Below are 16,955 nucleotides of genomic sequence, written 5' to 3' on the forward strand. Positions count from 1 at the left end.
CTCCAAAGTCCTATTCCTCAAGTTAAACAATGCAGTTTACAAAGGCTTCCAAAGACCTGTCAAGTGCCTGTTATGTGCCTCGCTGATGAAGTTGTGAACATAAGAGGTACGATGTATGCAGAGTAGTGGGAAAAGTTGTTTATTTTGTATTTCTCCTGAATCAGCCGGTGAGCTTGGCACAGTACACTACTTTGTGATAACTTCGATTATGCTTTAGACACATTTCCTTTTTTAGGACCTGAAGAAAGTCTTTATGGTGCTATTTCAGAGATCACTCAGCAGAACAGCGATGAAGGAGTGTTAAAAGAACAGTAAACTGAAAACGGTTTTCTCCACAAACCAAGTGACTGATAGGTTCCACTGAATATCATAGTAAAAGGTGCTACTTCTACATTATTGTTTCTGCTGTTGTTTGTTTTGTCTTTCCTAGAATGACTATAAAAAACTGTCGATGCAGTGCAAAGATTTTGTTGTTGGACTCCTTGATCTGTGCAGAAATACCGAAGAAGTGGAGGCCATTCTGAACGGGGATGTTGAAATACACCACAGTGGCAGAGACCACAGTCGTCCAAATCTCAGCCGTTTAAAGCTTGCCATTAAATATGAAGTTAAAAAAGTAAGGTTAGGCATGAAGCCTACTTACATTATTTCTGTTTGTATTGGTGCTAAACAAGGACGAAGGAAGGGTTGGTTGGCATCGTTCAGTTGAGCTGGGTTTTCCTAATGAACAATTGCTTTAGGCAGATTCTCTAATGAATGCTGAGAGCCTGTTTATGAGGCATCTAACCTACCCTGAACGACAGTCTTTAACAATCTAGGCTTCCTTACGGGTGATTCCACTTTCCTGTGCTTCACTAACGACATAACCATGACTTTTGTGTGCCCAGATCACAAGGCATCACTGTTTAACCCAACTCAGGGTCCCGTTGGTTGTTATGTTCCACTTCCTTCTTGAGCGCATTTGAATCTCCTCCAACTGTGTCTTTATTTGTGGAATATGTTTACTCCCTGTTTTTATGTGGTTTACCCCTCCCCCGCAGAATTCTTGACTGCTTTCCTAGGTTATGTGTGATATATTTTTTAAAAAGTTTTTAAAGCTAAGTTGTATAATAAATGTATAATACATGCTTATGGTAAGTTTTCAAACGGCACAGATGTACCCCCTTTCTATCTTCCCAATTTGTATAGAAAGTAGTGAATCAACATTCTATTTCTCTCCTTACCAGAGGGAAGGGGTGGGGAGAGGATGAAGAGGATAGAGGAGGTCAAATGCAATATACAGATTATGTATTAGAGAATTTACATCTGAAACTTATATAATGTTATTAACTAATGCTACCTCAATAAATTTAATTTACTAAATTTAATGTGAGAATAAAAAAATCTGAAAAATAAGCTTTTTTAATTGAAAGCGTTTATGACACAGAAATAGAATAGGCAGTCCATAAACTGACCCATATATGTAAATGAGAATTTAGTATAAAATAAGTTTAGTGTTTTAGGCCAATATAGGAAAGATGGTATACTTTTAAAAAAAAAGTATTTAAATATCTGGACTAGCAGGGTTTTTCCATTGTTCCTTCTAGTTGAAAAAACCATTTATATATATAAAAGCCTAAGCAACCACCTGACCGGCCAACCGGTAGCTATGATGCACAATGACCACCAGGGGGCAGACACTCTGACCAGTAGCTGTGACACGCATTGACCATGAGGGGGCAGACACTCTGCAGGAACTGCTGAGCTGTGGTGACTTGGCAGCTGTGGTTCTTGGGTGACACACCCTGGAACCAGAGAGGAGGGAGCCCGATTCTGGGGTGCATCACCCGAGAACCACCCTCTCACAATCTGTGACCCTTTGGGGGATGTTGGAGAGCCGGTTTCGGCCCGATCCCTGCAGGCCAGGCTGAGGGACCCCAGCCTGTGCACTGGGCCTCTAGTATAATTTTAAACATCCTTGTGAAAAACATTGATGGATCTTTTCGCAATATTAAATTTAAAAAAATTTTATGCTTTGAAAGAAAGCCCATTTGTTATCAAGGGAATGTTTGATAAATTGGAATCTCCTAATTTATCTAATACATACTAGAACATCCTGCCATCTTGCTTGCTGTCAACTAGATGCTTTATGTTTGTTCCTTAATTCTAACAATATTTTTCATGGGAAATAACAGAACAAGGTATTAGAACAAAAGAAAATAGTTTGTGCTGAACTTTTCTTTAATCAAGCTGTTAAATGTTTTGTCACTTTCCTGCTAGTTTGTAGCCCATCCAAATTGTCAGCAGCAGCTTCTCTCCATATGGTATGAGAACCTTTCCGGCCTGCGGCAGCAGACGATGGCAATCAAGTTCCTCGTGGTCCTTGCTGTTGCTGTGGGACTGCCCTTCCTGGCTCTCATTTACTGGTTTGCTCCGTGCAGCAAGGTATGTCTGTGAAACCTGGACCTCTGTTGTCTTCTAGAAGCATGTCTAGTTGAATATATCAGAGGCGGTTATGCATGGAAAATTCACTTCCCAAATGAACATTTTAGGAAGGTCATAGTTGGCTTAAATAATCTTATTATTTTTAATGTTGCAAAAATAACATATATTAGCTAGGAAATAGAAAAAGAAATGCAACGAGGGGAACATTCACCTGTAATATCATCACTGTTAATATGCCAAAGAAAGCCTCAGTTACTATGGCAGTATATAGTCATGTCTATACATATCTTTTTATAGTTTTAAATGAGGTTACATAGCATGCATTGAGAAGGTATTTCAAATAACATTATAAAAGATAAATGTGTTTCCTCTCTTTATTTTTCCTCTGGCAAATTTGACATGAAATTTTTAAAATTTATTTTAGCTAATATGACCTGATAAATCTTCATTTAAATAAAGGACAATCATATAAAAAATACTAATATAATGTAGATTCAGTGAAAAATATTTATTTTAAGAATAGCCTGGATAACCTTTTTTTTCTTTTTAAGCCAAATCTATCTGCTCAGGCTTTGCTGAAAATATGTTCAGATGGACCTGGCCTTTCATTGGTGACAGAACAAGCTTGAAAAATATTCAGATGTTTGAATTCTGTTAACAGGCACAGACATTTGTCTGTCCTACGTTGCCAGCTATCTTATTTTTCATGCTTTGGAAGCCGCATTTCTGGAACTGTTTAAGTTACAACTCTGACAGACTGAAATAATTCTACAGCTACATGGCAACATGTCTGCGGGGCCATCTATTTATGTGCTCTGCAGAAATGTCAGCTGAATCACTTGCTGGTCTTAAACAGCACATGACTCATTTTCAAACATTTGTAAATGCGGGATTGCGCACCAATACCACCACTACCAACATATTGTTTTATTACTTAGTCACATGTGTGGTGCTCTCGCCTAATAGGGACTTTTCTCAGCAGCTTTTGGTAGAAACCTGATGCAAAGCCTTTTCCTTTTTAAATATGATGTGAACTTCATAATTACTTCTGGTGATGACGATAGGAACTGCTGGAAACGAGGCACTTTCTTATGAGTGCAAAATCTATCGCCCTTACAATACATAAGGCCCCAAATTTATCTCTAAAATATAAAGGTTGAAAAGAATGAGATTTACAAGAATTAGGAATTTATAGCAGATTTTCTTCTAGAAAGTTATGATTTTTTGTTTTCCCTCTTTCATAGGAATACAGATTGCACTTCGAAAAAAAAAATCTGAATTGTTCTTAGTAGAACAAAGGTCATATCAATGTATATAGTCTCTGTTCTGCTTCTACTCACATTTCCTAAGTCTTTAGAGATTTAAGATGAATGTAAAGGGGAGGAGTTTTTGAATTATATATCCTGTGATCAGTTAAAATATAATAACTTTTCTAAGCTGAATAATTGTCCTTCCCCCTATCCAGTGAGTTCAAAAGCGTAATGTGTTCCAGAGAGTTTGGTGTTTTGACAGCGAATATTTTTGGCAGTCCTTAGAGTTACACATTACCTAAATTTTGATTGAATCCTAATTAACCTTATTTCCTTCACTATTTCTTCTTCCCTGGCCATGTTTCTGTCTGGCATCTGTTTTCCATCCTCGTTTATGAACACTGAGGCAAATAATCAAATTAAAAGGACACTGTCAAGGTATTTTCTTCTCATATTAAAACCTCTTTTACTGACTGTTATTTAGCCTTTGGAGCATGATGGTAAAGTCCATTTTACAATTTTTCCATTTAGCAATGAACATAAACATTATTTGCAGGTTACAGAATTGATTTTTTATGGGGGAAGATTGCTTAAGCCACACTGATGCTTTTATTTAAAGTACTATTTTCCAATACATCCACGCAAGTTAAGCCAGATTGTACTGTAGGCCTGTGCACCTTGACAGAGTCCCATTTCTGTTTGAAGTTGTTTTTCTTTTTTCAGATTGGCTCTCTTCTCCTTCCAGAAACTTTTTCTTGGCCCTTACTTATTCTGTTTTTCCACTATAATCTAAATATCAATGGCTTTATGCTCATTACCATAAACATAGGTCATGCTGTGGTTTCAAATTATTTTAGTTTAAGTTGGTGTCAACCTTTTCTATTTCTATTGGTATTTTGGAGTTAGGTGTTTGGTCATCAATAAATACTTGAAAAGAGTATGATCTATAATATTTAAAAGCGAGTATTTCTCTCAGTGCTTCCACTCAATAATTTTCCAGGTACATCAATTGTTTACCTCGTTCATTGATGAGTCCCTCACTTTACAGTTTTGTTTTTTTTCCAGAAATTTGTTTACATCTCAGGAGATACAAATGACAAATTTTACTAAAATGGAAAATCACTTAAACTCCTAAAGTCCATGAAATGGTACCAAAATCTGCCTTAGTTTAAAGAAAAACACAACTCTCAGTGATTTTGTTGGCGGTGGGAAAACAGCACCAGATGTTAACCAGCAACCCTAGTTCTTGAGTTCTGGCTGAGAAAGAATTCAGAACCAAGACAAATTATAACAAAAAGGTTTATTTAGAAAGAAATGGGCTCAGAAAACAAGTTAGACTAAGATTAGAGAGAGAGAGAGAGAGAGAGAGAGAGAGAGAGAGAAGAGAGGAGAGAGGAGAGAGGAGAGAGGAACTCTGGGGAAAGAAGAGGGTGCAGAAAAGCACAGGCATGCTCCATCCTGGGTCCTCCATCCTGAGGGATTTTATCTGAGGTCTCAGGAGAAGAGCTCAATGGAACACTCATCAGCTTTCCTGGTGTGTCTCCTCAGGGCCATGGTCTCCACTGATTCATTCGTCAGTGCAGCTGGTCCTGATGTCTGCCTCGGTGCCACTCCCCCTGCTTTTGCTGGTTTCTGCCCTGGAGCTGAAATACAGCTGAGGCCTCGATGTCATCCCCAGGGGTCAGTGCTTACGGAAGAGGTCCTGCAGGGCTTGTAGTTTTGCCCTGTTACTAGGCACCTGGAGAGCTCTGGCCTGGTGACCTTCTGCACCTGGCCCATCCTTCCTGCCCTGCTCATGCTACCTAACTGCCTGCTACAGTTTGTAATAGAAAATGGAGGATATGAATATCCAAACACACCATTTTAGTTTCCTGCCAACCAATTTTTAGGTTTTTTGTTTTGTTTTGTTTTCTTTGAACTAGAACGTTTAATAAGCAGCAAAAACACCTGGTTTGATTCTCCTCTCTCCCTTCTGAATAAAATAAAGGTGTAATGTTACATAAAGGCCAGTAACTCGATGAAGAAGGTAGGCCAGCCAGGTCAGGGGTGAGGCACAGACCAAACACCCTGCCCTGAGTAAGCGAACATTGACTCTGGGTGTGTCCAGGACAGCATAACCCAGGTTCCAGAGTTTTCAGACGGTGGCCCACTCTAACATAGACAGCTTTATTCTCAACGCTGTTCTACGCTGCAGCCTTTCCTCTTCTCCTTCTCCTCCTTTGCCTTCTCCTTCTCCTATTTTAATGTGTGCTCTCTTGTGTTTGGGGTAACTTTATATTTTGAAGGCTGCCTCTGATTCTTTCTGGAACAAGGCAGAATATAAATACATATTCCATGGATTTCACTAACTAACAGTCATTGCCCCATCCCAGTTTTCCACAGCAGAGAAATAAATTGAAAAATTTTAAAAATTGGTTTAAGATTTATAATAGCCTTTTCCGTGAGGAACTTATTAAATTGTGTGCTACATTTTTATTTGCTATAATACATGATTAAAATAAATCACATGTAAAACATTGTAGAATTAAAATGAAGCACATGGTACACCATGGAAAAAGAAATTAAAGACACATTTATGGTCATTTGCTAACATTCTATATTTTTAAAAAATACAGCTAAGGACAGCATGCAACAAAAAATGAAGTCCATTTTGTTTCCCATGTGTTTTAATCTGCCCTCATTTGATTATTTGAGAGTTCTATTTAAAAAAATAAAAAAGTACTCTGAGTCAATGAGCTTTTTTATGAAAGTATGGTTTTCAGAGCAGATTTTCACAAAGTGACTTTGGATTGGCTCTGAAATATATCTAGCTAGATGGATCCTTTGGCTTAAAACTATAGAAAGATATGGACACATACATACACATACACACATGCACACACTCTCATGCAAATATCCTGTTGTCTGGTCTGGCCTAAATTCAAGAGACAAGGAACTGAACTATATGATTTATTCTAGCCTTAACTTTTAAGGTTTTGAAAACCATGTATTCAAACAAAACTTACAGAAACAGAGTACATTGATTTCATTCTTCCATACAGCATTTAGCTTTTTAAGGTCTTTTTAAAATTTTTCAATTTTTTTTAAATTTTTCAACCGCATATTATATTAGTTTCAGGTGGATAGCATAGTGGTTCGACATTTATATAACTTACAAAGTGATTCCCCCAATAAGTCTAGTACCCACCTGGCCCCATACATATTACTGACCTAAAAAGAACCTTCTTTGTTTTCTCTAAGAATTTATATATATATATACTTGAAAAAAGTATGATCTATAATATTTAAAAGCGATATATATATACATATATATATATATATATATATATATATATATATATAGTAAAATAAGAAATTACTTTGCAAACCAAATTAACTTTGAAACAAGAATGCCTGGGTTCAAATTCCAGCTCTGCCATTTAGGAGTTGTGTGACCTTTAAGCACATTTCTGGACCTCACTTCCTCAGTCGCTTTTTATCTGTAAAATAGGCATTTTGGTATCCTCTACCTCTTTGGATTGTACTGATTATATGAGTTAACAGAGTACTTGGCACATAACAAATACTGGCTGTGTTGTTGGTATTATTAACTTAGGAATTTTTCTGTAATAATAAACTCATTTGAAAGGCTGTTGGAAGCTATTGGCTTTCTCCTAAGAAACAACTGCGTACACACACTGAGTTTGGCTGACCATGTCAGGGGATGCAGAGAGCCCCTGAGACACATTCCACCCTCGGCCCCAGCTAGAGTTTGTGCATCTCAGATGGAAATGAATCCTGTACTGTAGAGGCACGAGAGCTTTTATTGTCTCCATATCTCATAGGAAGAATTTGATTTTCACATAATCTAGGAAATCCACTTATTGCCACTTAGCTAATGAAGGAATGAAACTGGAACTTGAACCTAAAATATGGGGCTTTAAACCCAGTGTCATTCCAGGACAGTGTCCCAGTACATTATGGGAACTGCCCTCCTGTCCTCTCCTCATTGGAAGTTCTTTTCCTGGTACTTATGACTTCTACTCCATTTACAACATCACCAAAATAGCGACATCACGTGAGGCCTGACTGTATGTACCCACGTCAGTGAAGTATACAACATTGCACAGTGGACTCAGTTTGATATTTTTATTGCTGCTTCCTTAATACTTCATGCCCACTAAATTAATTTGCTTTTTATGAATAATAATGATACTATGCTCTGCCTTTTGTCATTATTATGTTAAAATATTATTTTATCGGTGCTATATAATGTTTTAAGAATTTACGTATCATTTAATAGAAAAGTTCACTTATTTAATTATCTACCCAGATCATCAACATATGTAGATGAGGAATGTGACCAAAATTTTATAGCAGCATAAAGAATTATTCCATCATTCGTTTTATAAATATACATCATCACTTTAGGGGAACATGGGATTACACAGGTAGTTGGTTATTCCTGTGTATATGCATGCATGTTTTGCAAGATGTACAAAACAAAGCTAAGATTTTCTTTTGGTATATGTTGTGGCAGATGGGGAAGATCATGCGTGGACCATTCATGAAGTTTGTAGCACACGCAGCCTCCTTTACCATTTTTCTGGGACTGCTAGTCATGAATGCAGCTGACAGATTTGAAGGCACCAAACTCCTTCCTAATGAAACCAGCACAGATAATGCAAAACAGTTGTTCAGGATGAAAACATCCTGCTTCTCATGGATGGAGATGCTCATCATATCCTGGGTAATAGGTAAAGACTGAGTTTCCGTCATCATTTATTTTTGCAGCCTTAGCAGTTGGACTGAATGCCACTGATTCCTTCACACATCAGTTATATACTAGTAAATATACGCAACATGACACAATGCAGCCCCATACCATGATTTTCTTTGTGTTTTTAAAGCAGAGTTAGTTTGGGTTCATTATCAGAGTCATAGTCTTCTCACATGCCCCCCAAGACCCCCAGGAAGAAAATAAATAGGATAATATTAATCAAACCCCATCTGTGATGAAAAACCACTATTCATATTTTGGGAGAGCTATGACATAAAGCTTAAAAACAACCACATGATTTTACATTGAGATTTAATAGGAACTGAAGCTAATATCCACTTATTTTTGCATTTTTGGAACATTACATATCAGAGACTGTTCAGATGATACTTTATTTTATTTATTGATTTTTTGAGAGAGAGAGATCAATTTGTTGTTCCACTTATTGATGCATTCATCGGTTGCTTCTTGTTTGTGCCCTGACTGGGAATCAAACCCCCAACATTGGTGTATCAGGATGATGCTCTAACCAACTGAACCCCCAAGCCAGGTTTCAAAGCACTTTATATACATCAAATTACACAACCTTTCTGCCTCCGTTTTCTAATCTGTAGCATAATAATACATCTACCTTACAGTATTATGTGACCTGTGGAGCTCCCAGGTGGTAAGAGAAACAGAGGGAATGCAGTGTTAACTGCCACACCATTTGTCAATCAATCATACATATGACTTGTCATTAATATAATGCAAATAGGAAAATATTTCAATTGGCTATTTATGAATGAATAAATTCAGTAGCTATTAAGTGCCTTTGTTAGGTAGTGAGGATACTGAGGTGAATAAGACGCAGTCCTTACACTGAAGTCTGGGGGCAGGTCAGTGAGTAAACCTGCCTCTGTGGAGGAGATTGAATGAGCACACAGATGTTTCTGATTTATTTTATTTTAAGAAATGTAAAGCGAGGGAGCAGGCTTTTTCTCTACTGCCCTAGAGGCAGAATGAGCACCAGCCAGTCCACACAGAGGGGATACTTCCTGCACATCCAGCAGTGGGATGAGCAGCCTTCAGAACAGTAAGCACCTCATCTCCAGACAAGTTCAAGCAAGGCTTGGTCCCCGCGGAGAAGTGGGTTTCAAATTATGCTTGGCAGCTCTCGTGGCCTCACAGGGCAAATAAGACAGGGAATCTTTCTTCAGGTGGATTAGTTCACTGTGTTTGTTTTGTTTTTTAAGCTTTGGTAAGATATTTTTACCAATAATTCTACTTAGAGAGAAAGGGATAGAGGGAGAGAGAGGGAGAGAGGGAGGGAGAAAGAGAAATAAGATGGAAAAATGGGAGGAAGGAGAGGAAGCTTTGGAAACAACTAGACCACATGAGTTTAAATGTCCCATTAATCCCTATGTTTCATTTCTCCCCCATCTCCTATTAGGAGGCTGGCAGGAACCCAGGGACCACAAAAGGAAAGCTGCCTTCAGATTTTTCTCATCCCTGCTCATAGTTTTGGGGTTGGGGGAGGAGGTGTGTGCATGGTTAAGTGTATACATGCAGTATATTCTGTTTTAAATTTGATCCACTAAAATATGTATGAACTTAATCCCAGTCACCTCTTAATATGGAAAAATTCAAAATAAAGTAATGAAGTTATCTTCTCATCAAAGCACATACTCTGTGATGCACTGAATTCTAGTTTTGAGAAAAGCGCATAGTAAATTGTTAGCAGGCAGAGACCACACACATGGCAGGTTCTTGGTTAGAGGTTCATGACAAATGGGAGAATATGTGGCAGGTGGTTGCTGGGAGTAAGAGGAGATTAATTTCAACTAGGGGACTATGAAAGACTTCTTGATGGAGGCAGGTTTGACTGATTGTTGGAATCCAAAGATTATATTCCTCCACAGGGCTCTAGGAGAAAGCAGGACGTCAGAGAGTAGGGTATCTTAAAGGTAAGAAGGGTAAAGTCCCTCCTTTTTAATAAAGCAAGATTCTTAAAGTTAAGGAAGAAAATATGTGCCAATCATAGGAATTTGAAAATAGTAAGTGCTCAATAAATTTTACTTGTTATTTTCCCCAAGTGCCAGGCACAGTGACATGCAGTTCACATGAGTTGTTTGTCTCACAGCAATTCTATGAATTAGGTGCAAACTACTATCATACCCATTTTACAGATTGAGTTTTATAAAGTTTAAATATTTTGCCAAAGATTACAGGGCTAATAAGTGGAGGGATAAGGTCATATCCCTGGAGATTTGATCACAAAACCTATGTTCCTAAGTACTACACTAAATTTTAGAGAGAATGTGCAATATTATTAATAATTCCACCAGCAAGAGACCACTGCTATGAATAAGATCCTGAATTCCTTCTACTCTTTTGTTGTGCTTGCTTTAAACATAAAGTCATGGAATATATAGCATATTTTACTTAGCATGTTTAAATGCTTATGACAAACATTTTCCACCATGTTAGTCCAGGTCTTCCAAGAAGGATGTGCAAAGACAGGATTGAATATATGACAGTTTTATTATTTATTATTAAGGGAGATTGAAATTTTATTAAGGGAAATTTCATGTGGGAGAAAATGGGGAGGGAGCTGAGGAAAGGTGCAAGGGCTGTCAGACGGGGATGTGAGCCTGATTCTGAGGGAGGGAGAGAGAGGGAAGGGAAGTTGGGAAGAAGCATCCTAGATCTCCATGCAGTCCAAGGGAAGTTCAGTAAGGCTGTCAGGACATCCTTGAGCCAAAATCAGCCATCAGAGTAGTCCCATGCATGTCTCCCAAGAATGGGTGCTCTCATTCTTTGGCTGGGAGCAGCCCATGGGAAGCATCGTTGTGGGACAAAAATGGCAGTAGACTTCAGAATGCAGTCGCTGAGGCCCAGGGCCAATTAAATTCTTGGTCTGTAAGGTCTATGAGGCACATTCTCATGTTCACTATCCCATGGCAATGAAAATATCATACCAAATGGCCGTGTGTGTGTCTTGGTTATAAAGAATCCTACAGTGAAGATCTTCTTAATATATTTTTATGTATAGCGTTAATGGATCAAAGAATGATTTTTTAAAGCATCTTGATGAACTTTGTCAAATTGCTTTCAGATAAGGCTCTGATATTGCTGGACTGTACGATTTGGGGAGACATGGGAATTATGGATGAATGGTTGGTTTGAGGCCAAATGCTGAAGGGTTTTGAATATCAGGTTGAGGTCTTTCAAATTTATTTTGTTTTATTGAAGAGCTTAGGCTGGAATGAAATTGAATTGATAATTTAACCCCTTTCTAATGCAGGCATGATATGGGCTGAATGTAAAGAAATTTGGACTCAAGGCCCCAAGGAATATTTGTTTGAGTTGTGGAATATGCTTGATTTTGGTATGTTAGCGATCTTTGCAGCATCATTCATTGCAAGATTCATGGCATTTTGGCACGCTTCCAAAGCTCAGAGCATCATTGATGCAAATGATACTTTGAAAGACTTAACAAAAGTCACATTGGGAGACAATGTGAAATACTACAATTTGGGTGAGTTTACAGTATACTGTCAATATAAGTTAATAAAAATGTAGAATTTTCTTATAAAAGTACATGACAATAGTAGTTTAGTTATCACCCATTCTCATTGAATTATTGGTTAATTTCCAGCTTCTCCAGAGTATCTGTATCTGAAGAAGCATGTTTTTTGTTTCTTCCTTCTATTTTTCTTCTGCTTGGAAACATCTCTTAGTCACAGGAATGATCTCACTGATCTTTTGGGTCAGTTGGCTAACTATCAGACTCCATTGAGAATGCTTGCTTGTGTCTTGGATTTATTTCTTTTCTCATCTCTATTAAAAACACTACTCCTTGTTTTTCAAGTCTGGTTTGTTTGTTTTTGTTTTGTTTTGTTTTGTTTTCAGATTCCACATATAAGGGATATCATACAGTCTTTTTGTCTTTCTCTGTCTCACTTACCTCAGCATAATGTCCTCAAAGTCCATCCTTGTCTCACGTATGACAGGATTTCCTTCTTTCTCATGATTGAATAATATTTCATTGTGTGTATATCACATCTTCTTTTATCCATTCATCCATTGGTGGCACTTAGGTTGTCTCCATATCTTGGCCGTCGTGAACAATGCTATAATAAACAATGGGAGTGTATAAAAAACACACACAAATAAACCTCAGTATACATTTGAGTACCATTTCCATTTAAGACATATAGATTATTTGAAAGCAAGGGAATTGTTGGAATCTCTGAAAGGACCCTCAATAAATGACACTACTGTTTCCCACCCAGGCTTTGAACTAGTTGAGAAATAAAAAGAAAAAGTTAATATTGAGGTCAGATCATCACCTCTAATACTGATAAAGTTCAGGGTTGATGACATGGTTTTGAGTCATTAACCAATGGGCTCAGCAATATTGAACCCCCAGAATTAGGAAGACATATCTTCAAATTTCCAAACAATAATGGTCAGGACAGTTCTCCCCTAAGAGGGGTATGGCAGAATGTGCCTGACCATGTGAGATTCCTCCATGTGAATTCAGAGGAGAATTCACAAGAAAAGGAGGACAGAGCTGAGCCAGGTATGCTCAGTAATCTATCCCAAGTCAACAATCTGATAAGTCATTCCACCTCCCCAGGAGGAAAGTGACTAAGGATGGAAATAGGTCCAGTTATTTGCCTAGGGAAAATCCCTTCTTGTAGAAACATGGAGTGGGAAAAATAGACTTTCTCTGTATACTTACTTTAACCCTCTGATAAGTAATCAGTTAACACATTCATTGACATCTCTACCAGTTATTGGCTATATCACATAAGAATTTATTTTTTATTATTAACTTGTAGTATTTCTTTTACCATTTAACTACAGTTTTTAATATACAGAATTTTAGAAAGTTAAAGCAATCTATTTGTTTATATGTAGTACTTACATTCAAAGCACTATGTATATGATCTCAAAAAGGAAACTAATCCACTTCTCAGCAAGTAAACAAAAACACATTTATAATAACATTTTTCCTTTTTATTACACATTGTTTTTGCATTTTTCTTATGATGCTTTCTTAATTGGGTTTTTGATGACCTAACATAGTAATATATAGTAATTATATCAGGTCATCAAAATTAATAAATGAATAATTGCTCATTTCTATGATAAAAATAGACTTGAGTGACCCATAAAGTTACTTTAGTAAGTTTAAATAACTACAAGTATTCCACCAGCCCCAAATCACGTAATAGTCTATACTAATAAAAGGGTAATATGTTAATTAGGGCAGACGTCATCAGGACAAAGCCACAGCAGCTGTGAGGCCTGGGGCTCAGGCCTTGCAGCCACCATAGCCAGCAGTGGCAGCAGCAGCGGCGTGATGGGGGCAGCACCTTCCCCACGGGGAGTGGGCCTAAGCTGTCAGTAGGATATATCTGGAGGGCTCCCTGTGAGAGGTGTCAGGCCGGGCTGAGGGACCTCCCCCCCCCCCGCCCCGGTGCACTAATTTTCATGCACTGGGCCTCTAGTGTTATTATAGTTTAAGATTAAATAATAAATGCTACCATTTATTTAATGTCAACTACTTTCTAAACAGGGAATATATGTTGATGTATTGAATTCTCACAACAGATGAGAGTGATAGAAGTGGTATTATCTCATTTTCAAGGATGGGAAAATAAAGACTAAGAGAAGTTAAATAATTTGTCCCAGTCTTTCTAGTCTATCTATTGGAATTTTTATGTATACTGAGTCTGTAGTTAGAGCTCTTAACCATTATGCTATTCTCTTCTGGAAAATTGCCAACAAACCAACTAGGAGGGTCATTTTCTCAATAAACTCAGAAGCTCAAATATACCTGATGCTTAAAGAAGCCCTCTAAGAACAGAGAATTCCATTGGGAACTTAAGTAAACAGCTTAAAGGAACTCACCATAACTCATGTCTTCTTTTTTCCTAGCCAGGATAAAGTGGGACCCCTCTGATCCTCAAATTATATCTGAAGGTCTTTATGCAATTGCTGTAGTTTTAAGTTTCTCCAGAATAGCTTATATCTTACCAGCAAATGAAAGCTTTGGACCTCTGCAGATATCACTTGGAAGGACAGTAAAAGACATCTTCAAGTTCATGGTCATCTTCATCATGGTGTTTGTGGCCTTCATGATTGGAATGTTCAACCTCTACTCCTACTACATTGGTGCAAAACAAAATGAAGCTTTTACAACGTATGTGATCTCAGATGTTTTGATGATGGTGATTATAGATTAAATAAATATGAGCTTAAATGATTACAGATTTAATAAATGTTGTATAAAACAAAATGAGACCCTCACGATGTATATGTTCTCAAATGTTTTGATGGTGAAGATTGCAGATTAAATTAATGTTGGCTTAACAGTGTTTGTATATGTTTATGGGATAAATACTACTTTGATTTTCCTCTTTAGCAAAATGAGATTTGTAAATGAGTTGAAAGAACTAAAAAATATAAGCACCTTCCTAATATAAAGTAATAATAGCTAACACTTTTAGAGCCAGGTGCTATAATATGATTTTATTATCTCCATTTCACAAAAAGAGGAAACTAAGGTTCAGAAAAGTTAAATACCTTGCTGAATGTTGTTGCACAGCTGCCAGCATTTGGAAAAGCTGGGACATAACCCTTTGTCCACTGACTTCAGCATCTGTGCTCTTAACTGCTGGGGTGCTGACTGTGAGCACAGCTGCTTTCCTAATTTAATTTCTCAGATCATATTGAGATCTGAGTTATCAACAGTGACAAGAGTTTTTTGGCTTATGTTCACCATAGACACACATGTGTGTTTTTTAATAAAGTATGTTTGGAATTGATTACACAAATATTAGGTTTTCAGTGTCACAATTGGAAGCATCAACTGGAGCATCACCTATTGTTACCATATTTTTTGAAGTGCAGTTTATCAGATAAATGAAACCACCTTCGTTAAACAAACAGGCTTAGCTTTGCTCAATAATTAGGCCTAAAGCACTGAAATACCTACCAAGACATGTCAGTGATTTTGGTAACAGTGTATGCTATATAATAAAAGGCTACTATGCAAATTGACCAAACGGCAGAACGACCAGTTGCTATGATGCGCACTGACCACCAGGGAGCAGACACTCAGTGCAGAAAGTGCCCCCTGGTGGTCAGTGCACTCCCAACAGGGGGAGTGCTGCTCAGCCAGAAGCTGGGCTCACAGCTGGTGAGGGCAGTGGTGGTGGCAAGAGCCTTTCCCGCCTCCACAGCAGTGCTAAGGATGTCTGACTGCTGACACAGGACTGTGAGAGGGCACAGGCCGGGCTGAAGGACCTCCCTGAGTGCACGAATTTCATGCACCAGGCCTCTAGTATATATATATAATAGTCTCTTTATATTGTCATATTTTCCTTAAGACACATTATATTGTTATCTACTATTTATTGCACATAAGTGGAAGTATAGATGAGCAGGAAACTTAAAAGGGCTCTAACAAATTGAAATGTTATTATTAAGTAATACATTTAATAATTCCATTGCCAAAGCAATGGATTATTTAAATGTTAACATTTGTAGTTATGAAGTTATGTTAATAACATTTATTGAGTACTTATGATGTGCCAGATATTGTGCTATATGCTTTGTATGCACAATATTATCTCATTCTTGCAACAATCCTGGAAATAAAAGTTATTGTTCCCATTTTATGGAAAAAAACAGGTTTAGGGAAATAAAACGTTTTTTCATGAATACCTAATAATTTGCAAAGACATTAAGTTAACTCACTTTTATTATGGTACCACTGTCAGTTTTTTATATACTTCATTATTTCCTTTCTCTATTTTTCCCCCCTCCAGAGTCGAGGAAAGTTTTAAGACACTGTTCTGGGCTATATTTGGACTTTCTGAAGTGAAATCAGTAGTCATCAACTATAATCACAAATTCATTGAAAACATCGGTTATGTTCTTTATGGCGTCTATAACGTTACAATGGTCATTGTTTTGCTAAACATGTTAATTGCAATGATCAACAGTTCATTCCAGGAGATTGAGGTATAATCTGTATACCTTTGTGTATTCTGTGCCTACATATTTTAACTATTCTAGGGATCAACTCAGCAGTGGTGATGAAAATCCAGACTTCTTTCCCTCCTTTGTTCTTTCCCTGTTTTATATAAGTGTTTGACCAGTAAGCTAGAGACTTTTAACTCTTTGCTTCCAAATGAAACATCAGTGGATGTATTGGGTGAGTAAGACATGAGGAGGAGAAATACTGTCTGATTCTTCATTGTTAAAAAATTTAGAACTGCTATATTAGTTTTAATTTATATTTTATTCAAAAATATATTGCTAAGGATACCACTGCTATCCAAATCTTTTTGTATTTTTTTTTAAATCCTCACTCAAGTATATTTTTTCCATTTATTTTAGAGAGAGTGAAAAGGAGGGGAGAGAGAGAGAGAAACATCAATGTGAGAGAGACACACCAATTGGTTTCCTCCTGCCCTGACCAAGTATGTGACCTTGACTGAGAATCAAACCCGGGACCCTTC

General features: G+C 37.4%; 1 protein-coding gene across 3 annotated transcripts in view; it reads left to right on the forward strand.

Annotated features, from left to right (window-relative positions):
• TRPC6 (transient receptor potential cation channel subfamily C member 6) overlaps positions 1-16,955 on the forward strand; it is a gene marked incomplete at its 5' end in the record, with an annotated part of 99,764 nt that overhangs the window by 67,040 nt on the left and 15,769 nt on the right. For all 3 annotated transcript variants that reach the window (XM_080640527.1, XM_080640528.1, XM_080640529.1), the window contains 6 exons: positions 431-616; positions 2,260-2,424; positions 8,194-8,410; positions 11,720-11,953; positions 14,365-14,629; positions 16,260-16,455. In XM_080640527.1, coding sequence (XP_080496653.1) covers positions 431-616; positions 2,260-2,424; positions 8,194-8,410; positions 11,720-11,953; positions 14,365-14,629; positions 16,260-16,455 — 1,263 coding nt within the window. The remainder of the gene's footprint in view (positions 1-430; positions 617-2,259; positions 2,425-8,193; positions 8,411-11,719; positions 11,954-14,364; positions 14,630-16,259; positions 16,456-16,955) is intronic.

This window comes from Plecotus auritus (assembly GCF_963455305.1).
Source record: "Plecotus auritus genome assembly, chromosome: 9".
NCBI classification, from domain to species: domain Eukaryota; kingdom Metazoa; phylum Chordata; class Mammalia; order Chiroptera; family Vespertilionidae; genus Plecotus; species Plecotus auritus.